This window comes from Octopus sinensis, linkage group LG7 (genome assembly GCF_006345805.1).
Source record: "Octopus sinensis linkage group LG7, ASM634580v1, whole genome shotgun sequence".
Taxonomy (NCBI): Eukaryota; Metazoa; Mollusca; class Cephalopoda; order Octopoda; family Octopodidae; genus Octopus; species Octopus sinensis.
Window position 1 is genome coordinate 12,161,205 of NC_043003.1, and position 25,432 is coordinate 12,186,636.

The 25,432-nt window shown below is 36.1% G+C and overlaps 2 protein-coding genes across 12 annotated transcripts in view; one reads left to right on the top strand and one right to left on the bottom strand.

The window, feature by feature from the left end:
- The window catches only part of LOC115213920 (liprin-beta-1), a 488,566-nt gene that overhangs the window by 11,689 nt on the left and 451,445 nt on the right, over nucleotides 1-25,432 (top strand). The window lies entirely within an intron of this gene.
- LOC115213962 (protein FAM200B-like) lies at nucleotides 14,438-14,827 on the bottom strand. The gene has a single exon (XM_029782965.1). The coding sequence runs from the start codon at nucleotides 14,825-14,827 to the stop codon at nucleotides 14,438-14,440; it is 390 nt and encodes a 129-aa protein (XP_029638825.1).

A 25,432-nucleotide genomic window follows, 5' to 3' on the forward strand; every position in this document is an offset into this window, starting at 1 on the left:
GCTGGACAGGATGCCAGTCCATCGCAGCGTTACTCAAAAAACAGGAAGAAAGAGAGAGAGTGAGAGAAAGTTGGGGGCGAAAGAGTACAAGAGGGTTCACTACCACCCCCTGCCAGAGCCTCATGGAGCTTTAGGTGTTTTCGCTCAATAAACATACAGAACGCCTGGTCTGGGAATCGAAACCGTGATCCTCCGACCGCGAGTCTGCTGCCCTAACCACTGGGCCATTGCGCCTCCACTAATGTTGGCATAATGCTAATGAAAGATAGGTCTGGTGTTAGAGTGGAGGCAAGTAAATGTATGCCATGTATACAAGACAAGATAGAGGAAAACCTCGGCCAGACTCTTAGTGGGCAAAAAATACAGGTACAAATTCTTCTGGATATGTAACAGTGTTGGGTTGGGTGGAGTAGGCATTTTGTCTGGCAAAGAAATAAGTCGATAAAGTAATTAAAGTAACCAGGATATGTGACAAATGATTAAACTTTGGTTAGTGATAAGCAGCACTGCAGCATCAATGATTTACCTCAGCATATGCATACCAATCTGTACTGGCAGGTGAGCAAGAGCACTGATTCTTTGAAGTTCTCTTGCAGACTATCAATAACAAATGATGACAGCAACTTCATTATCATAGCTGGTAACTTTAATGGATATGTTAGACAATCTCATTATGACTACTCTGATATATTTATATATGTAAGTTATGTACATGATATAAAGAATGAGGTGGATTAATATTATTAATCTGTCTCAAGCAATGACGCAAAACAAGAAGACTTCATACTCACCTGGAAATATAATAGACAGTTGGATGTGAATGCTAATTTTTTCTCCAATGAAAAATGTATCACTCAACATGGGCTAGTGATTAGTGATATCTGGTTTAGTGGGGTAAATGGATTCAGAAACACAAGGGAGTCTGGAAAAAGAAGGTATTGATACTTGTTGACCTAAATAAAGAGGAGGAAGGGATAAAGATTTATAGAAGAGTATTAAGAGTTTTATGAAACGTTCTTTTCTACTCTAGGTGCAAGGCCTGAAATCTTTGAGTGGGGTGGGCAGTCAATTAGATCGACCTCGGTATGCAACTGATACTTAATTTATTGACCCCGAAAGGATGAAAGGCAAAGTCGACCTTGGCGGAATTTGAACTCAGAACGTAAAGACAGATGAAATACCTATTTCTTTATTATCCACAAGGGGCTAAACAGAGAGAGGACAAACAAGGACAAACAAACGGATTAAGTCGATTATATCGACCCCAGTGCGTAACTGGTACTTATTTAATCGACCCCGAAAGGATGAAAGGCAAAGTCGACCTCAGCGGAATTTGAACTCAGAATGTAACGGCAGGTGAAATACCACTAAGCATTTCGCTCGGCATGCTAACAATTCTGCCAGCCCCACTGCTTTTTTTATGAAGCATTCTACAGCAAGTGCAGACCAGAGCTATGCATAGAGCAAGATGTAGATTGACCAGATGGCAGGTGGCATGGTGGTGGAGTGGTGCAATAGATAAAACCATAAATGCTAAGAGACAGTCCTGGAAAGATTGGAATAAAATGGGTGTGTAGCAAGTAACAATATCAGATAGGTGGGAAAGAAGCTAGATATCAGGTATATGTGGTGCAGAAAGAAACTGAAAGTAAGAGGTTTGCCATTAAGTGATAAACTTTGTGTTCAGATAGGTTGGTTTCCAGCACTCCCCCTTCACTATTTGTAATAGTTGTCTACACCATATAAGGATTTTAAGGCAGATGTTCCTGAGAACTAGGTAGATGACCCAGTTCTGGTTATTGAATCTATTACAAATTTAGAGAAATTCTAAATGGAAACAAAAGCTAGAATTAAAAAGCTTTAAAGTAAACTGAGTAAATATAAGTTTTAGCTGGCAGGAAGTGGACTACTTTTGATATACAGAAAAGGAGTTGATAAAATTCCCTCTGGTATACTCAATATGGATGCAAAAGTAGTTTAGTGGGATTACAGGGAAGGATGATTTCATAAGGGTATGGGAACTTTTGATGTCACTGATTTGATGCTGACTTACTTGACATCAGATATTTTAATGTTTTTCCTGTTCTAACACTTTCCTCTCTCACTCTCTCTTTCGTTCTCTTCCTCTCTGTTTCTGTGTGTGAGCATGAAGTTATGTATGTATGTATGTATAATCTCTCTCTCTCAGTATGTGTATATTTCTGTGCACTGTGCCGATGGCACGTAAAAAGCACCCACTACACTAACGGAGTGGTTGGCATTAGGAAGGGCATCCAGCTGTAGAAACACTGCCAGATCAGACTGGAGCCTGGTGCAGCCTCCTGGCTTCCCAGACCCCGGTCGAACCGTCCAACCCATGTTAGCATGGAAAACGAATGTTAAACGATGGTGATGATGATGTGTATGTTTATAAACAGCCTCCAGTGCTAAAGTGTACTATTGCTAAAGCAGGTTGACTGTCCAGTCAACCATGTCAAATTGTCAGCATCTAAAGAACTGTGCCAAATTACCTCATTCTGGTTTCATGTGGAAGAGACTGATATGGTGTAGTGAGCAGTAAGACTACCTGTGAAATAAATTTAAAATTAGTTGATAGCTTTTGTTATGTAGGTGTAACCTAATAATCAGTGGAAACGTGTGTTCTGAAAGTATAAAATAACCAATGTATGAATAGAGTGGGAAAATGTTTAGGGAGCTGTAACCCCTGCTGACAACACAGAAATTCTGTCTCTAAGTGAAGGGGAAATTGTATGATACTTGTGTACAAAGAGCAGTGTTGCATGGCATCTAAAATGTGGACTTTGAATATTGGAGGATGTGTGAAAGCTTGAATGAAATGAGGCAAGCACATTTGTTTGATGTGTAATGTTAGTGTACAAGTTAGCTGGAAGAAAAATTGGTTATAAGAGGAATTAGATGTAGTGTGCAAGAGAGAAGATTGTGCTGGTATAGAAATGTGATGCAGATGAAAGTATGATAAGAAGTACCAAGCAATTCAAATGGAAGGAATCTGCAGAAGAGAAGAATTGAAGAAAACACAGGAAGAAGCAATGGTGTGCTTTCTGCAATTTCCATCAAACAAAATCTTTCACATGGTATTGGTTAACCCAGAACTATAGCAGAAAGACACTGAATGTGCTACACAGAAGGACTAAACCTGAAATCACATATCTGTGAAGCAACTTTCTAAATCTCACAGCCATGCCTGTGTTTGTCTTATTTCAAAGTGTTTACTGTAATAAATTAGAAATTTTAATTTCATCTGTGTTTTAAAAGATAAAAAAATCTGTTACATTCAACTCAGGCACAAGGATACTACTATCCCTATTTCTTTTCAATATGCTGTTTTATCCGTGAGAATTATGATTTTGAAGTCTGTTGATTCAGAGCTTGTTCATATTTTCCTTAGATTTAGAATAATATTTATTTTTTTTTTGTAATAAAATACATATTTCTCTCAAGCAATACCTAGATGTATGATAACTTTCCTTACTACAAGGAACATATATTTTTTTTATTTTCTTTTGATTTGTCATAGTAATAAGTCATTTATGTTTTTTTTATATATATTTCTATAAAAATAGTCATGTCAGTGTACCACTTTCATTGGAGGTGAAAGTTAGCAAGCACTTGACTTATTGTCTGTACATTCACAAGAACCAGTAGTTGTGCTAGATTCAGATATAAAATATGAAATGTATATTTATATCTCATTATGTGTGAGGGTAACCTTAAGATAAGAAAAAAAAATTGTACTGGACATTTAATTTGTAAGAGCAAGATATAAAAATTCATACTGTATTAAACATCAACAGCAGTAGATAACTGTCTTAAACATTCTTACTATATGATAAAGTTTATTGTTCTATATTCTTATTGTCTTCATGCGAAATGGTTTTTTGTCAGTTTGCTTTGACCTTAATTACTGCTTATGTTAACACTTTTTTTTAGCTTAGTGCATAACTGCTCATCCTGTATACCTCTACCACTACCATCATCTAAGCATCTATTTTTCCTACTTGGCATTGGTGTACAATACTGTAGTTCTCCATGCATCTTAATCCTGTTTTTATCTTATCTGTTCTGTGCCTAATCTAATTAATCCAAGATAATTCTTTGTCTCTACAGTAATAGCAACTATCTTCTTTAGAGAATTTTGATATTTGTTTTATTTCATTATTATTATTTTTTTTATCATTTTGGATGCATTGTTCTACATACATATGTACTGTAGTCCCTAAACATTGGCTACAGTTTTTGATACTAAATTAGTCTCTTAATTTTATTTATGCGTGACCGTTCTCTTACGTTAACACATACACACACACACACACTACATTACACACATACACGTACACACTACATACATACTACACATACTACACACACACCACACATACACTCCACACACACACTACACACACACACACCATGCGTACACGTACACACACCATGTGCACACACCTACACACACACACCACACATGAATGTACACACACTACACACACCGTGCATGCATGTGCACACAAACACACGTATACACAAACACATGTACACACACATACTACACACACACAGAGTTCAGCATCAGTTAATTTCTTACTCATCTCAGCAGATCTTTTGTATTCACTACCCAAGTCATTCTATTATACTGAATCATATTTCTTATCACAGACTTACTTTTTTGTTATGTGAAACAATTTCTGTTGCTTAGAAAAATAGTACTTTTACGAACCTGTTAAAATTCAGACTTAGTGTATATTGATTTATCTTATACATCGCTGTAATAATAAAGTATCAGGTGATATAAACAAAGATAATGATGTATATAGTTTTTTTTTTGTTTTGGCTGATAGATATTAGATTAATATCAGAGTTTGAGTGTTTTGAGGAATTAAAACTCCACTTTTCATGCTTCTCACCACTTCATTAAAGATCTTTGAGTTTTAACCTTAAAAACATTAATTAAAACTTTGGTTTGATAATCCAGTAGGAGGTGTAGGTGTGGCTGTGTGGTTGAAAAGTTTGCTTCTCAGCTGCATGTTTATGGGTTCAATACCACTGCGTATGAGATGGCTTGGGCATGTTAGCCGTATGAAAGATGGCAGAATCCCCAAGGACATACTCTACGGAGAGCTTGCTAGGGGTACTAGGTCTGTGGGTAGACCGATCTTGCGTTACAAGGATGTTTGCAAAAGGGATATGAAGGCCTGCAACATCAACATTAGCGGTTGGGAGGCAGTCGCCGGCAACCGTGGAGAATGGCGACGTACAGTAAAAGAGGGTATACAGAGGAGTGACAGAAAGAGAGAGGAGAAATGGAAAGAAAGGAAGAGACATAAACAAGAGACCATGGCACTACAATCAGCCAGGAACAGTCTTCGCTACATTTGCAGTACCTGCCAGAGGGAGTGTTTGTCCAGGATAGGACTACACAGCCACAGCAAGAAATGTAACAGGAAATAAAATATAACAGCCGGACTAGACCTAGAAAAAAAAAAAAAAAAATGCGCAACTCCATTGTCTCCCGAGACAGAAAGGATGCCAAAACCACTGCGCGGCACTGTGGACAAGTATTTTTTTTTTAGAACTCTGGGCCTACAAAAGCAAATTGATTTGGTTGACAGAAAACTGAAAAGAGCTTCTTACATTGTGTGTGTGTCTGTGTGCATTGTCATACACACACACATGTGTAAGTGTGTATGTATATGTATCTGTTTCTGTCATACAAGCAGTGTCATTCATTTCCAATATTTTCCAAGAACATGTCTGGCTGCAGAAAAATATTACCTTGCTTGGAAACAGTTGAGGGTTAGCAACAGGAAAAACACCTGACTAGAAAAGCTGCCTTTATAAACTCTGCCCAACTGATACAAGCATGGATAAGAGGATGTTAAAACGATGATGATATAATCCAATAAGTATCTACAACTAAGCTAGTGGCTGTGTGGTAAGTAGCTAGCTTACCAACCACATAGTTCCGGGTTCAGTCCCACTGCGTGGCACTTTGGGTATGTGCCTTCTACTATAGCCTCGGGCTGACCAAAGCCTTGTGAGTGGATTTGGTAGACGGAAACTGAAAGAAGCCTGTCGTATATATGTGTGTGTGTGTGTGTGTATGTTTGTGTCTGTGTTTGTCCCCCCAACATCGCTTGACATCCAATGCTGGTTCGACAAAAGAGACCGATAGAATAAGTACTAGGCTTACAAAGAATAAGTCCTGGGGTCGATTTGCTTGACTGAAGGCGGTGCTCCAGCATGGCCGCAGTCAACTGACTGAAACAAATAAAAGAATAAAAGTCATTATGTTTGCTTACATTACTTTTATAAATAACATCCTTCCATTCTTATTTGTAGGTATTACATTTTTCACACTTGAGCTTGAACTATATCATCTTGTTGAGAAAACTTCCCTTCTGCTGTCAAAGCATAGTATACTAGGTATGCTTGTACATGCTAAACCGTGTTTTCCATTTTGTCTGCTCCACTTTGGGTATCCAATCCTTGTATTGGCTTCCATAGTAATGACATTGATCATACATCATACTTCTTTTCTTTGTACCAAATAAGTTCATGTCCCTGAAATTGATCTTTTATGGCATCTGCCTTAGTCTGGGACATCTTCATTTTCAGATTTTACTTAATTCTTTCTGTCTTCCCTATTCTTTGGTAAATTCATAGGTCTACTTAACCAGGACTGAACCCAAAGGCTAAAGAACAACAATATATCTTACTGCAGTGACATTTATTAAAATATGCACATATACATAACTCTCTACTAAAGTGGTGAAATATTGGTTTCAAATTTAGGCACAAGGCCAGTAATTTTGGGGAGGGAGTAAATTGATTACATCGATCTCAGTGCTCACCTGGTACTTATTTTATCAATCTCATAAAGATAAAAGGCAAAGTCAATTTCAATGGAATTGGAACTCTGAATGCAAAGTCAGACAAAATGCTGTTAAGCATTTTACTCAGTGTGCTAATGATTCTGCCAGCTTGCTGCCTTCTAAAGTGGTGAAATATTGTGAGATTCTTTAAATCAAGGCAATTATTAAAATAAAATGTTGGGTGTTCTGTTTGGTTAACCTGTAAGTTTACTTTGCAGCAGGCTGGTGGTTTAGTAGACGAAGGTTATGGGTTCACATTTTAACTATAATAAACATTGAAACTGTAACCCAGATAGTTTTTAGTTGGCAGGAAAAGTATACTAGTTCTAAATAATCAAATCTTTGGTGATAAAAACAATCATTTTTTTTAAATGACTAATTCTGATAAATAAATAAAAATAGAAAACAAAGAGACCACTCCATAATTTTAAAATACAGAATGCAGTAGAGAATAAAACAAGTCTTTAGTCATGCAGGGATGTCTTGACATGTTTCAGTCTTATTGGATCCCTCAGTGAAGCTTAATCTAACTATTCCTGTGGATCAAAGAATCTGCCAAGAACCATCTTGTACTTTAAAAAAAACTATGGGAAAAGAAGCTGTTATGGCAAACATGTGATTTCTTTTTTAAAGAGATTTCATTTTAAAAGTATGTATTTCTAACTTTTGATAATGCAGTGCAATTTTCTAAAACTTAATATTTGAATTAATCAAATGCAAATGTACCTCCTGTTTCTTTACAAATAGTTACAAAAGTTCTTTAGACTTTGGCGGTGTTTCAAAATACAAAGGACAGTCATTTAATAAGGTGTTTTTTTACTCTCTGAAAGTACAATGGAAAATACAGGTGTTAATTTTCAAGTAATTAGTGAAGTTAATTGCTATAGCTACTGTCTTTTTTTTTTAAACTTCCTTGTTACTTGAAAGTAAAGTTAAGAGAAACACAAGCCAACTTGTATTTCACAGAGGAGAAGTTTTTTTTAATACTTCATTTATAAGAGAAACAAACAAAAATATACTCTATAAAAATATAGCATAAAATTATATGAAAATTTCTGCACATCATCATCATCATCATCATCGTTTAATGTCCGTTTTCCATGCTAGCACCTGTTTATAAAAGGTTACAGTGAAAGTTTGATTACTAACAGTGATTTGAGATCAGTCAGGTAAGTAAACTCGTTAAAACAACTTAGTTTAGTTTGATGTACATTTATAAGCTTGAAGTTATCGTTTAGTTTGATAAATGTTTATGTTTGCGTAGTATGGTCAGTCGTGCCAAAGACTGTATTTTACCAATGTTAGTCCAATGTACTGATCCAAATTAGTAACATGTTTTATACTTGGAGTAATTTTCTCTCTGAGCAGTGAGAAATATAACATATTACAGCGAGAGCATAGTAGTTTGTCACATTTTATTCAGAAACAACCACACCTATTTGATGAGAGAAAGAGAGAGAGAGAGAGATGTATCCTGTAGCAGTTTTCCCATACTCAAACAAGTGGAATGGTTCTGAAAATTTGAACATTTGGCACAGATATTTTATGACAGGGTGCTTTAATAGCATCCAATATCTCCATTGTGAAATTGTGTGTGTGTGTGTGATAATATGTAGGATGTATTCGCAATACAGTATTCTAAGCCTCTTAGTGCTGTACTTTCTCTCTTAGGAGTCTGTGAGTATCTGGTCTGGTTTACACAAAGATATGTCTCTCCAGGGTGCTATTTTGGAAAGCAGATTTTAAATTTTCATAGAATCAGCAAGTTTATATTTTTAACTTTAAGTACTAGGAATATAAAATACCAGTCTAATCATGCAAAGAAAATAAAACAAGAAAAGAATAGCAAAAAAAAAACACTGCATTATATTGTTTGTGGAGACACATGGCCTAGTGGTTAGAGCAGCGGACTCGGTATCGCGGGTTCAAATCTCAGACCGGGTGATGTGTGTGTTTATGATCGAAACACCTAAGCTCCACACGGCTCTGGCAGAGAAGGTAATGGCGAACTTCTGCTGACTCTTTCGCCACAACTTTCTCTTACTCTTTCCTCCTGCATCTTGCAGCTCACCTGCGACGGACCGGCGTCCCGTCCAGGTGGGGAACCTATACGCCAAGGAAACCGGGAAACCGGCCCTAATGAGCCAGGCATGGCACGAGAAGGAACAAACAACAACATTATATTGTTTACCATTTGAAAGATATCCCCTGTAATTTTTTAACGATTTGACCTAGATTGTTTTATAAATACATTTATATGACATAAATGTCTCGGGGGTTTATAGAAGAGGAGAAGGAGGTACATCATGCATGACGTTGATTTGTTTAAGATTTACTATCATACTGGAATATATTCATCTTTCAAATTTATGAAATTAAATGTGATGTTATTGTTATTTATCAAACCTATGGTCTGAAGTCTCAACCATGGCCATTACGTCTTACTTTCAGGTAAGGTACCTGGGACTGTAAGGTATGGGTTGATGGGAATTTGTCTGCTATTTCTAGCAGGCTGAGTGACCATGTAAATGTGTGTTTGTGCATTTAGAAACCGAGGGTGAGTAAGAGGAAATAAAAGGTGGTTTGAGGGGGTGCTGGAGAGAGAGTTACTAGCAGGAGACGTTACTAAAAGAGGTAGAGAGAGAAAGAGGAGAAAAGTAAGCACCAAGAGAGAAAAGAAATAAATACACTAATGGGATATTAGATATACTAAGTATGACACATGTGTCACATCAAATAGGAAGACAGACAACATATCATGTGTCCAACATACAATAGAAAAAAAACCATTATTTTGTTTGTACAATATATTTCATAGCATATCATTGTTCTAATTTTATTTTGATATTTGAACTAATTTAAGACTGAAGTTTGAAGGCGATACTAAAAGCATGGGAAGAACATCTGGATACACAAGGAATCCAGTTTGATACTGCAGCAAGCTCCATTTCTCACCATCATTGCTACTACAAGCATAATTGCTCTAAATAGGCATCTGGTCTATAGAACATTATTGCTCATTAGTGTAGGTAAAGGAGACAAAGAATGGTCTACTTTGGGTGGCATTTTTGGTGTTGGTACTTTTATTTATATATGTTGTGTTTTTCATACAAACAGTAAGCCTTAGGATTTCATTTGGTTGCATAATTCTAGCTGTCTCTGCTTTTCCTGCATGCTAAAGACATTATTACTTTCGACAAGCGTCGCCTTACTGGCATTTGTGCTGGTGGCACGTGAACAAAACATTCGAGTGAGGTCGTTGCCAATGCCACTGGACTGACTCCTGTGCAGGTGGCATGTAAAAACACCATTTCGAGTGTGGCCGTTGCCAGCACCACCAGACTGGCCCTCATGCTGGTGGCACGTAAAAGCATCCACTACACTCTGAGTGGATGGCGTTAGGAAGGGCATCCAGCTGTAGAAATTCTGCCAGATCAGATTGGAGCCTGGCGCAGCCATCTGGTTTGCCAGTCCTCAGTCAAATCGTCCAACTCATGCTAGCATGGAAAGCAGATGTTAAATGATGATGATGATGATGACTCAGTCTAGACAAAAAGATGCATGCACAAAAACATCAGCTGCAATAATTGCATCATCAACCTAAAATGATGAGCTAAGATACTGAGAATGAATCAGTAACTGCCATGCTTGGACCAAGTTCACTTTGCTTACCTCTGTTGTGATCAGAATCTGCTTAACCTGGCAACGAATCCTCTCCTTGTCACTTAAATGCTAAAAATAACAACCAGATCTCCCTCAAACTAGTACAAAGGTTTATTACACTTGCACATCTGCCACATACAAAGTCTACTTTCTATGTTAACCTGCCTGCATCTCTTGTGTCATTAGTTTTCATTGGATACATTGTATGGAATTTCTGCTTACTCCTCTTCTACCTATCAAGCAAGGCCATTTCCCTGATCAAAGTGAAGTCCTGTCTACTTTCCTGCTTACTAAAATATGGGTTTTTGTTAAATTAACTTTGAGGCCTTTTGATTCCAGATTTTGCTTCAATGCCTGAAATATTTTTTATAATTCTACACCAGATTAAGCATACAATTGAGTAGAAACCACTGGCCAATTTAGTTTCTCTCTCTCTCTCTCTCTATATATAATGATGATGTGCACTCTTCTATCTCTGCTATCTCTTCTCTGTTTATCTCTCTCCCTCTCTTGTTCTTCATCCTTTTTGGTTTTCTCTCCCACCCTTCCCTATTCTTCTCTTCTCCTCTTCATTGTTCCCTCTCTCTCTCACTCTTCCTCCTTGACTCTCTTGTCGCTGACACGTGATGAAAGGGAATCTATATTTCTGTCCATTTCCTTTCTAAAGACAAGATGTACTTATACCTGTCTCCTCTCATAGCTCGTCCTCCTAGCATTCATAATAATTTTTCTATCGTCTTGGCTCAACAGGCCTCACCGTTTGTTTTTACTGTCTTGTTCTCACTGTTCTGTTCTTGTTACCACTTTCACCTGCTGCAAAAAATCCCAAATTTTATTTAATTTGCTTTGCGGGAAGGACTGTTTCAATAAAGTCGCGTATTGTCCTTATCTTCGAAATGTGGAGTAGATGAAACAGGGACAACTGATGAAGGGGAATATTCTTTATGTTGCATATCTCATTTATCTGTTTGTTTTTTTCGTTGTTTGAACAAGTTCGTTTTCTATGTTTTTGTTTTTATGTTTTCGTTTCTCATCGTGTTCAATGTTTTTTGATGTCCTGTACCCATATATGCATGTATATATACATATATATGTAGGTCTGTACATATATGTATGTATATATGCATATATATATATATGTTCTATCATATATGTATGTATAAATGCATATGTATATATGTTCTATCATTGCACATATCTAGTTGCTAGCTATCTCCATCTTGAAGTTCCCCTTCTCCTGAGAGGGTAGCTTACACAAGAAGTCTATATGGTGATAGAATAATAGCATAGTAGAGAAGGCTGTACAATATTTGACTACTTAGGAAAGAACGAAGAGAAAAGTGACTGTCAATAATATCTAGAAACCAGGAAGAGAAGCAAAATAATCTTTTGTATATTTATAAGTGGGTTCAATTTGCAAATGTACTGGAGACCAGCTGATAAATTTTGACATGCAAAGCACTAATGTACAAGACCAGATAAACAAATCTAGCAGCATTTGGGCAGCAAGCATTCCTCATTACGCAGGAAGTAAGTAGTAGAAGGTTAATACAGAGAAGTCTGTCCTGACAATTTTTACAGAAATTTGGTGTTTTTTTCACAAAAGTAACTGACTGGAGTAGTTATAAACTGTAGGCTATAGATAGGTCAGCTGGCTGGCTTGAAATAGATTTGTTCTGCTTCCTTAAGTAGTAATTATAGTGATGTATACAACAAGCAAATGGTGTGAATGTTCAGAGAGTAAGGAGCTGTTATTTCAATGGGTAACAAAGTGGTTTGATTTCTGTGAAAAGACGGACTACACGAGATATTTATAGGAAGTAAAATATATGCAGTAAATACAGAAGGATTGTTGTGATTGGAAAGGAGTAATCTGAGAGAAGGTCAGTTAGATAAGGAGTTTTATTTTATAAAGCACCTGGGGCAAGTGTCTTCTACTATAGCCCTAGGTTGACCAAGGTCTTGTGGGTGGATTGGGAATCTGGTGGATGGAAACTGAAAGAAGCTTGTCATGTATGTGTGTGTGTGTGTGTGTGTGTTGTTTTGACATTGCGTGATAGTTGTGAGTGTCATTGTCAAACGAGCAGTATCATTCATTTCTGTGAAAACATATCTATGGGGAAGTATTATGTTGCATGGAAACAGTTGAGGGTTGGTGACATTAAAGGCATCCAGCTGTAGAAAAGTCTTCCTCAAAAAACTGTCTAGCTGATGCAAGCATGGAAAAGTGGACATTAAAATGATGATGCGGATGATGTAGATAGATGGCATCAAAAGTATTGGGTGATGTGTGTAGGAAAAATTATGCTGGTTTCATCTTATATAACAAATTCATGACTCATGCTGCATTAAGAAGTGTATTGATTTGGTGGTGGAGAGTACTCACAGTAGAAGTAGATCAAAGATGACTCTGGAAGGTGTCACTTCAAATATGAAAACACTGAGTTTCGTAAGGCAGATAAAACAGTATTGGTATGTATTACTTAGTATATCTTTTGCTCCCTATGGAAAATATGCCATCATTGACTTCTCTTCAATGTCTTTCTGTGGGTTGTCCTCTCCACCTCTTGTTGGTTTTTAATTGTTATTTAATGCTTCTGTAATTGCTTTTTTCTAGGGATGGGGTGTTGGTCCTATGCGAATGCGAATCCATTCTTACCTCTGGGAAGAGGTTGGCCATATTATTCAATCCTCTATCCTTTAACCTATCATGCATGGTGGGTCCTACCAGGAGCTGGCATGGCTCTCAGAGTTGTTGAGGCATATTGCAACAAATACTGAACTTTGTGGTCGATTGATATGTATAGGGAAATTTGTTGAAATCTCTGAACTTACATTGAAAAATGGATGCTAAATTAATGATGATTCTTTCATTGTTTTTTAGAACTAAAATTTCCTATCACATTGCTACATATGTATTGGTAAAAAAGCAATTGGAAATTTGAACAGAAGCAGAATTGGAAGAATAACCATATTCTGCTGCCAAAATTATTAAAAATCAGTTTTACCATAACAGTATTTACATTTTGTAAGACTTCAATTTTTAGAAAACTAGATTTGTGTTTTAAATTCAGGTCTTGGAAAATTTTGGTCTAATAGCTCCAAACTTATACATGTTTTAAGTCAGTGGTTCTTAACCTTTTTACTACCATGCCTCCCCTAGGAATTTGTCCCCTCCATCCCCATCTTGTATCTGTGAATAAAATTCCCTCCCATATTTTAAATAGGTTATAAAATATGTTTTTAGTCTTTTTATTGAATATGAATTAGTCGCATTATACAAAATATGTATAATTTTATATATAATCACATTATACAAAAAATCAGATACTTGACACTGCTTCTTAGCAAAAAAAACCCAGTTTTTTAAAAATTGAATATGAATTAGTCACATTATTAATGAGATACTTGACACTGCTTCTTAGCTACAAGGTCCAGAATGCATGGTTGAATACCAGAGAGTGCACAAAGTAAGTCCCTTTCAACATTTAACCTGTTTCTGTATGTGGTCTTGACAGCAATGGGCATAGAAAATGAAGCTTCACAAAGATACATGGCCCCAAACATAGCTAAAATCCAAAGAGCCTGATGTGAGATCAGAGGATAAACAGGAAGGTACTTGATCCAGAACATTTCAAGATCCAGTTCCTTAGCTGGGGAGTTGAACTTCAGCTCAAGAAATTCCTCTTGCACTTCATCCAAAACATCAGTCACTTCACACTGATGAATTTCCAAGCTTCATGCTTTTCATCTATATCTGGGGACTATCTGATGAATTCTGTTTCCAAGTCAGTTAGATGAGTGATTATTTGTTTCTTTAACTCAGAATCAAGGCTACCATGAATGAGAGCAGAATCCAAGTAACTAAAATTGGCTGTATTTCCCTACTGAATTTGACATTTCCAGAGGTTGAGTTTGGCCATGAAGGTTCGAATGGTGTTGTGGTGCATGAGAATGTTGATGTTTTTCTCTTGTAGTTTAAGGTCGAAAGCATTCAACGCTTCGAAGATGTCCACCAGGTAAGCTAGAGATAGCTGAAAGCCTTCAGACTGGAACTTGTCATGGAGATCTGCCTTCTGTTGCAAATCTAGAAATATAGCTACTTCTTCTCGTAGTTCATAAAGTCGTCCAAGCATGTTCCCCTTTGATAGCCATTGTATGTTCGTGTGAAAAAGCAATGCTTCATGTTCAGATTCCATATCTTTAGACAACAGTTTGAAAAGGCGACTGTTTAAGGCTCCACCTTTAACAAAGTTGACAACCTTGATAGCCATGTTCAGGACATTTCTCATTTCAGTAAGTAAGGTCCTGGATGCTAAATCTTCAAGGTGAAGTATGCAGTGTGTACCTACAACAGATGAATTTTTTCTCTCACCCTAGTAATGAATCCAGACTGGAGACCAAGTATGGCTGGAGCTCCATCAGTGCACACCCCTACCAGCGAATCCCACGAAAGTTAGTTTTCCTGAAAGAAGTTTGATACATCACGAAAAATAGCTGCTGCTGTACAACTATTCATTGGGTGACAGAACATTTCCTCTTTTACACAGTTGCCTGACACAAAATGAACATATGCCAGTTGCTGAGCAATCTCTGTTGTTTTGTCACACTTGATGGCAAAAACAGGAGAATCTCTCACTTGGTCAAGAATTTGATTTTTGGTGTCTTGAGACAAGTCGTCAATCCTTCCCTTGACTGTATCATTTGATAGTGAAATCTGAGAAGGCTTGTTTGCACTGTCTTTCTCTAGAACAAGTTCTGCACGGAGTAGATTTGGTTTTATGAGAGGCTCTCCGATGTTATAGCTCTTGTTCTTTGCAATCAACATGGCGATCTTATAGGAAGCCTCAACAACCATTGAAATTTGTTGCCGAAATGCCCCATTACTGTCCAACTTCACTTGCTTCAAGGAATGTTTTTTTTATTTCAAAGAATGCCTTGGGCTTGACAGCAAGAGCAGGATGTGTTGTCCTCAAGTGGTGGTCCAAGTGTGAGGGTCGCATTCCATCATTGCTCAAAGTTTTGTAACATATCACACACTGGGGGACTTCTGTGTCACCCTTGTGGAGGGATATGAATCTGAATCGAATATATATTTGTCAAGATACTTCCATTTCTTTGCTCACATTGCGAATTACTTGATGTGCAAGGGACAACACAAATATGTGAACAAAAGATAAGGCATCTGTAAGGTAATGTCAAGGCCCAAGTTAGAATGCTTGGAGTAAAAAGTTCTGAAATTAAAACAAAAAAAATTGGAATAAAAGTTAAATTAAAAGAAAAGTTATATGAAAAATTTGTACAATAAAATATTGTATTTATTTGTACGAAAATATAAAAAAAAAGTTTCTTTAAATAAGAAGCAATTTTGCATAGCTTTTAGTTTTACCTAATACTTTCTGTAATATTTGAATCAGAATTTTTGTTTAACAGTTGGCTTTATATTATATATTTTTTCTTACAAAAAAATTTACTAAATTTTCATCATAAACATTTAATATTAAAAATTTTGGTTTTATTGTTAAAAATCTTTTATTTTTTCAATCTGTGTTTTAATTTCTTTACGACTTTATTAAATTGAGCAATATATTTATTTTATTTCATCTAGTTTCAGCTCATGAGCTGTGGCCATGCTATTACATACTTTTTGTTTTATTTCCTATTTTTAAATATATCATACTTTTCATCTTGCTAAAATTTAAAAATAGTTTTCAATTTTTTTAATTAAGTTAATGTTTCTTAGTATGTTACTATAATGATTTGATAATGTTTCAGCATGTCTCTTGATTTTTAAGAATCACATTATTTCATATATATGGAAACTGTGGATCAAACTTGTTTATAATCTATCAACTGAAAAAGTTGTTTGTCTTTACACGATAATAATATCTAAGTTTTATACCAGTAGTTCTTAACCCGAGTTTTGTTGTAACAAAACAAAATTACAAAATAAAGGCAAAATGATAATGCTACACTTCAGAATTAGTGAGGATTGTGATGGATATGAAGTGGGGTCAATAAGTACAGAAAATGGTAAGTGACACTAAGATAGCAGAATAAGAAAACTAAAGGTATAAGGCAATACTTCTGCATTTTTCTCATTATTTAACCATGCTCTCATTAAGAGAATAACAAATATAATTAGAGAAATTACTGCTTTTTCTCAAGGGTTCGTGCTCCTCTTAGAAATTACTGATGCCTCCTGGTTAAGAACCACTGTTATAAGTGTTACAAAGGACTAAACAAGCCAAATAACAAAGTTAAATATTTTTAGCTGTTCCTTGAGTTGTGTCAAACTTTAGGATCAGCTTCTTAGCTTGGAGATATTTTAAATTCACCCAAACCATTTTCCCACAATTCTTCCTTTCCCTAACAAAAGGATCTCTCTGTATGGATGATCAGACTTCCTTAGGGAATTGTAATTATATAACCGAGTCTGCAAGCTGGCAGAATAGTACATCAGACAAAATGCTAAGTGGCATTTCTGAGTTCAAATTCCACCAAGGTCACATTTGCCTTTCATTCTTTCAGGGTCACTATAAAGTACCAATCAAGTACTGGGGTTACTTACTTGTACTTGTGGTGACATTCACCCTGGGCGGGTTGAGTCGGCTTCTTCTACTCATGGAAGAAGTTTTGTGGGAATATGTGGATTTCACAAGCGGTCTCCAACGATCCCGCATGTGGAGACATCCTGTTTGCCGCAGATTGTCTGCAGACGCAGGGACAGAACGACTGAAGAGCCACCGGTTGTCGAAGCAGACACTCCGAGGATTTTCTCCAGAGCCCTGTCTGCCGGGTTGTGGCCCTAATACCACATGGTGTCAGACCAATCCGCCTTGGGTGACCCTATCAGGAACCGAAGTTCCCAATGGCATAGCTCTGACACTACCCGTTGCCAGCATCCCCACCACGGTGAGGAGGGGATGGACTTTGGGGTTGTTATTGACTTGCCCCCCTCCTCCTCAAAATTGTTGCCTTTGAACTTTGAGGATGGACTGGTGTCTTTTTCAAGAAAATGTGATCTTGGTCACTTATACACCATGTACACCAGGTAATCAGCCTTAGGAGTCCCAGAGCTCAAGAAAAATATATAAATAAAAAATTACATAACTACTTAAATAATGATGCAGTCAGTCTAATTGAAAACAGGCAGAACTCATGTAAAGGAGCTTTTAGTTGTCAAATGCCTATTTTAATTTTTATGGAAGCAAAGATGAAAAATTGACATTTTTTTTAAAGCAAAAACATTCCAAGAATTTTGTAGTGCTTTATTATGAAACCCAATTAAAACAAAAGGCAATTTATTTTGGAAAATATGCCATCAATTGTTCTTAAGCTTGTGACTTTTTCTATTGTACTTGAATATTATATGAGGCTTTTTTCATAAAACTAAACTAAAAGTTAAAATTTATTTGAACAATTCTAGATAACAACGGAAAGAAGTGTGAGCATGTGTGGGTGGAAATAGATCAAGTTGAGACTATTATTTATTTATATATTAAAACCCAACTATTTTTTTTATAGTTGATGCAACTGTCCAATTAGTTCTCTATTCTGTTTGATGTTTTGTTGCTTATGCAAATCTTGATTGTACATAATTTATATTATTTGTTTAATACTGCAATTGTTTACTTGATAACAATTAGAAGTTCAAATCATGTGGTTCATAATCATCAATTCAACCCACATATTTATTTGTATTACCACTCAAAAACAGCCAATGTACCAACGAGAGAGTCTCTAAGTAGTGTTCAACCTGCTTGAAGTAGTAGACAAATCTTTTAAATTACGCTTAACCATCATTCAAAAGAAAGACATGTTGCAAAATATAGTTGTATATGTACATAGGCATGGCTGTGTGTGGTAAGAAGTTTGCTTTCCAACCAAATAGTTCTGGGTTCAGTCCCATTGTATGGCGCCTAGGATAAGTGTCTGTAGCCTTAGGTTGACCAAAACCTTGTAAGTGGATTTGGTAGACAGAAACTGAAAGAAGTTCATATATGTGTGTCTTTGTGTCTGTGTTTGTCTCCCAGAATAATTAACTCAATAATTATAGAAATACAATAAATTATCATGAAAGTTGAAAGTCATTATTATCTATATAATTACACTCTAAAGTAATTAAAAAATTAATAACTTTGATACAAATTCATTTTTAAACAATGAACATGGATAGAACTGATTATTACAAAACAAAAACATATGAAATAAATGCATTTAATTAAAAACCATGAAACCAATTGCATTTGATGGCATATAAGACTGTTTCAAAACTAAAAGAATTTTTCAAAAAATCACCCTTGGTCCTATATGTAAAACTGAGCCTCCCGTACGCTACTTTTGTCCTTGATGCTCACTACTGTAGGCTAATTTTAATCTCTTCTACCTAGCCTGATTCCATAATAATAATATTTGCTAATAATGATATTATTATTATTATCATCATTATTATTGTTGTTGTCATCATTGTATGGTGATGAGCTGGCAGAATCCTCAGCGCCCTGGAAAATATGATTAGCATTTCATCCATCAATGTGTTCTAAGTTCAAATTTGGCTGAGGTCAATTTTTGCCTTTCATCTTTTTGGGGTTCATAAAATAAGTACCAGTCAGGTACTGGGTTCAGTGTTACCAACTAGTACACCTCCCCCATCCACCCACCCCAATATTTCAGGTCTTGTGCCTGCAGTAGAAAGAATTATTATTACTTGTACTATATTTTTGTATGTGTTGTTAAATTGCTTTAAATATTACGTGTGTTAATACACTAAAAATTTTACCTGAATACATGCTACTGAAATCAAAGTGCATCTAATAAGCCCTTGCATCTTTTATGCCATCAAATATAGTAAATTATCAACCTGCTTGATAATTTGCTAATTTTTCAATATTGGGTTCTGTGTTTTACAAATGAGACCTGAAGTGTCCCCGTTCACCTACAAGTAATGAGAAGGAGAAGCAGTGAGCAGCAGTTTTATTTTTTGTTAACTTCCTCTGTCAGGTCCTTCTGGGTTTGCTTCTGTAACTTTGCTTCTTTTGATCAACCAAATTCTCATTGTTGAAACTGCCAAACATCCATCCTATGTGTGTATTAGCATTTGTATGTATGGAAATGTTTATACTGGATGCAGTTTCATTCTGTCATTTAGGTCAGCCATTTGTCTTCTATACATGTATACATGTGCTCTCATTTACATCAAAACATTTTTTTGCTGCTCTTTTATCTTTTTCTATAAATATTTACACAGATGGGTTTTGTTTAAACTACAAGTGCTTATATTAAAGAACATACATCATTATTTTACAGTGGTAAAACTGAATTGTATGTGCTCCTTTGAGCAATATTTTCATATTAGTTTCAGTGATTTTATTGGCCAAATGGGACAAAAGAAATCTTTCTGTAAAAAGAATACCTGAACTGGCTTTGGTAATTTTTTATAAAGGCTTTGTACCCTGTGCTAAATTATAGATGACCAAAATAATAAGGTTGTCAGACTATTGGCCTTAGGGCTAATAGTTCATGTCTTGCTATTGGCATTGAGCTATGTCCATAATCAGGATCCTTAATTCTTAATGTTTCTGTCAGGTTATGTGTAGATAAGTAAATAAATAGGTAACAAGTAAACAGAATTCATTAATGTATTGGCATAGCACTATAAAATTAATGCGCTTTGTTAGTTTTCAGGGCTTAGTCTATGATCATTTACTGGTTGATAGAAAGCAACTAATGGCTACCCCATTACATAACCCCAATCATTTTGTTTGTTATCTAATCTGATCTTTGGTTCTGATTTTTACTGTATGTGATGGCTGGACTGCCATAGTCATTCCTTTTATGTTAAAGTCACCTTATATAGGGATAAGCCACCTTGTGGATATCTTACTTGAAACTACAGAGCTGTGCAGTGATGCTGACCTGCATTAATGTTCTTTGTAGAAATATGCTTGTGAAAAAAAACCCCAATGTCTTTTTCCTTATCACTCCAACACATCGTACCAAATCATATTGATAACAAACTCTTTCATTTATATATCTACATGATATATTCAACTTCTAACCTGTGTATGTGTATAGGACTTCAGTGCTTAAGAAATGGAAGCATGCTTTTATTAATTTTTTTTATGGCTTAAAGAGAGAAGGGCAGTCCTATAACCATTTTCAGAACCTCTAAAACTGCTAGGAAGAAGTTTTTCTCAGACCGGAGGTCTAATACAAGCAATCACCACAAAGCGGACTCCATTAAAATCATCCATGGATTTGGTGGAAATGTTGAAGTGAATGATTGTTTAAGTTTGGCATTCAAAAATAGGTACAGTACCAATTTTAATTCACAATGCTTTGATTTACCTGAAGAAATAGTAAAACACGCCCAAGGTGCCACAAAGTGGAATTGAAAGCAAGACTACAAGAAAGTTTGAAAAAAAAATTCTTTACATAGGTTTTGATAATGTCCTGTGCTTTTATACTTGATTTCCTATGTGGACTCATAGCATCTCATGGTCTGAGCACACGACTAAAGATGAAATTTATGGATACATTCCACCCATCTCTGCAATTCTTGCTCAATGCAGGGTAGGCTTTTCAGGCTACTGCTATCATACTAAACACTAGACCATATTTGATGTATTTTGGAGACTTCTGCACTCTAATATAAGATGTAGACCATTCAACTGTATTGAAGTTATTGGTAAAGACACACAACATAGAATTCAGGGACCACCAAAGTTAATGATGAGCAGAGATTCATGGCATCACATGGTGAAACTTCTCAGTTGTGGCTATTTGAATAAGCAGAAAAATAATGTCTTGAGCTTAATAAATGTTTTTGGAAATTCTTATGTTGTAAAATTTGTTTACATATCATTTACAGATGTCATATCCAACATTTTGTTTTGGTTTATATTGACAAAAGAAAGAAAAACACTGTCAAAATCTGTTTCTGCAAACAACACAGAAGTAATTGTATTAGTTGAGTTGTTAATTCTATCATGCAACATTGCCAAAAATTAATTGTACACGTTCTACATTTGCTATAATTAAGTATTTTTTCATTACATTCTGAGGCAAAAATATTAGTATTAATAAAATAAATATATAAGATACTTGACTTATTAGAAATCCTTCTTTCTATATATAACTTAATGCCAGGTCCTCAATGAGACAATTGAATTTATTCTAGTTGGAAACATAAAGCATGTCCATGACTGCATGGTTAAGAAGTTCACTACACAAACCACACAGTTTCAGGTTTAGACCTATTACGCAACATCTTGAGCATGTGTCTTCTATAGCTTTTGTTGACCTGACCAATGCTTTGTGAATGAATTTGGTAGATAGAAAGTGTACACAAGTTGAGAAGCCAAGTGAAATAGTAGTTATGGCTGATGCTGGTGTTTTGTAATTGGCAGCCATGCCAGTGGTATGTAAAAAGCACCCACTAATCCCAAATCAGATTAGAACATGGTGTAGCTCCTCAGCTTACCAGTTTTCAGTCAACCCATCCAACCCATGCCAGCATGGAAAATGGAGATTAAATGATGGTGATAATGATGATGATGATGAGGATTATACACACACACACAGAAGGGGGTGCCAAAAAGTTCCTGGTTTTAAGGGTATCACAAAAAGCCTGGTTAGAGGCACAACCTTTTGAGTCCTTTTACAGGGTTTAGAAAAACTGAAGGTCCACTGCAATAAGTGTGTACATGTTGAATGAAATCATAATTAACTGATCCTCCTGTATTTTCTTTTACTCATGGCCAGGAATTTTTCAACATCTCTTTGTGTGTGATTGCTTACATTTTCACTTCTCTGATAATAACTGAGCTGTAAGCAGTGATGCTTTGTCAATTTCCTGGCAGCAGGATTTGTAGAACAACAGATCCCTTCTTTGAAAAATGGGTAAGGGTTATCAAACAGTAAGTGTGTGTGTGTATATATATATATATATATATATATATATATATATATATATATATAACAATGATAAATCTCAGAGCGAGTTATAAACAGTAGCGGTAACACATCGTGACGCATATTTGCCATTTGAATATGGCTCACCCATAAGGGTGGATGCTACTGTAGTTTGTAGCCCCAGGAGGAGATATCTTCCTGGGGCTACAAACTACAGTAGCATCCACCCTTATGGGTGAGCCATATTCAAATGGCAAATATGTGTCACGATATATATATATATATACGCACACACACAAGGGGGTGCCAAAAAGTTCCTGGTTTTAAGGGTATCACAAAAGGCCTGGTTAGAGGCACGGCCTTTTGGGTCCTTGTAATCTATGCCAGCACCATGCTAGCATGAAAGAAAAGATGAACAACAAAATGAGTAAACAAATAATGTCCTTTATAGTTATATAAAATTTTGAGGCTCATTTAGTAAAGCTGTCTAGTGAGTTGATTATTTTGTAATGCATTCAATGTACAATCAATATTCTAGCCATCGCCTCCCATTTTTATATTGTGAAGATGATATCCTAGAGTTTAATGTATCTTCTCAACTTGGTTTGGTTAACCCTCACAAAAAAAAAAAAAAAATCCTCCAAAAAATCCAGTGATAAATGAATCAATAAAAGCGTCATCTCCATGCATTTTGTAAATGGAACAAATAATACCAAATTCATGGCCTACAGCAGCAAAGTTGCCATTGCCACATATTTTCTTGATTGTCTCTAGCTATTCCTATAGAAAAACATTCATCTGTGTTGTTTGTTAGGATCAGGTACCTTTTTTATTTTTCCTGTTCACTAACTGGTCCCATGTTGATGAGTACAAGGATGTATATCTGTATAAAAGATATGCAGCCTTGCAGCATGGTTGTGTAAGCACAAGATACAGTGCATTCTGGGTAGCTGCACACTGTGGATGGTTGCTAGGAATATGTTTCTGCAGTACAAATAGAATCCTCAACTGATCACCAACCTGTATCATCACAGATCAATCCATGATAAGTCTAACATGGCTTACATCTTCCGGGTGTGCCGTGTAATCCCAGATTAGTGATGAATGAACAGGTGATAAACAAGGTTACCTGTACCAAAAGCATGCAGGTCTTATTTTCAAGATACTGGGAAGCCTGGTCTGGGAGATTTCTTTATTACATTCAACAGATTGACAATATAAAATCTTATTCAGCAGTTTGAAAGCCGTGTACTGTTAAATAAAAGAATTGTTTTGGGGGGCAGACTGAAAACTATTTAAATAAACATTAAATCTTCACAAGTACAAATTATTCTTTAAATTTTCTATTCATTCATTCATTCATTCATTCTTTGCTAAATAAATACAATCTTGATGACATTTGCTAATATCTTTTTTTCTTATCTAAAAATAAATGAAAGGGATGGAGGAGTATTTATTTAATACAATGCTATTCTGGAAAGTGCTGTTACAGTAAAATGGAAATAAAAAATAAACTAAAGTACAAATTACATGAAAGATTTTTTTTTTTAAATATGACCTTTTCAATTTCTCCTTAGAGACAGTTTAAGTTATTCAGTGTTTTTCTTTAATTTACTATAGAAGAATATGCTTGACAATGGCTAACAATCTAATAAAAGAGACTGTATTTCTCTCATATATATATATATATACACACACACATATGTACATACATACACACAAAGAGGTGCTGAAAAGTTTCTGGCTTTAAGGGTATCGCGAAAGGTGGCCCAACCTTCTGAGTTCTTTTACAGGGCTTAGAAAAACTGAAGGAGCGTTACAATAAGTGTGTGAATCTGAGAGGTGAATATGTTTAATAAAATCATAATTAACTGATCCTCCTGTATTTTCTGTTACCCAAAGCCAGAAACTTTCCAGCATCTCCTCATATATATTTGTTCAGTGCTTTTACACACACATCCACCTTTGCCCTCTTCTTTTCTATTCTGCCTCTTATTCACATCTCTCTATCCCGCTCTTTCTTCTCTCTCACTTTCCATGTGGGCAAGCCATGTATCTACCACTTCAGCAAGACACCTGCTTCTCTCCCTCTCGATCATAGTTTCTTATTCCTCCAGTCTATACCCTGGTCAGTTGAGGGGTCTTATCTTGCAGAAACTTGGTGACCCCACTGGTGTTGGTGCTATGTAGAAAGCCCTGAGCATACTCTATTAAGTGGTTGGCATTAGGAAGGGCACCCCGCTTTAGAAACCATGTCAAAGCAGACATAGAACCTAGTGGAGCTCTCTTACCTGTCAGTTCTTGTCAAACCACCCAACCCATGCCAATATGGATTAAAGGTCATTAAATGATGATAATATACATACATATTCATAATTCTGTACCATGTTCTCTGTTTTTTTTTTGTCTTTGTTGCCTTATACATTTGCTAGCTTTCTTACAAAGGGGTCTAATGCTCTTAGCTTAGACTATTTTTGAGGACAACCAGATTGAACCATCTCAAGTGTAACTGTCCGAAATGGTCGTGACTTCTAGTACTTGACTGAAGAAAGAAAACCAAGAATGACCTGTCTTTTATGCCTGTCCTTCTAATTGTTGTCTCTATTGTCCGCTTTGTGTCGTCTATCCGTTTGAATGTTTTAATGCCCTTTATTGTGCTTTTGTTCCATTTTTATATTGATATATACATACATACATATGTACATACACACATATATGTATATACGTCGCCTTACTGGCACATGAAAAAAACATCCGAGCAAGGTTGTAGCCAATGCCGCTGGGCTGGCTCTTGTGCAGGTGGCACGTAAAAAACACCATTTGAGCGTGGCCATTGCCAGTACTGCCTGACTGGCCCTCTTGCCCGTGGCACGTAAAAGCACCCACTACACTCTTGGAGTGGTTAGCGTTAGGAAGGGCATCCAGCTGTAGAAACTCTGCCAGATCAAGATTGGAGCCTGGTG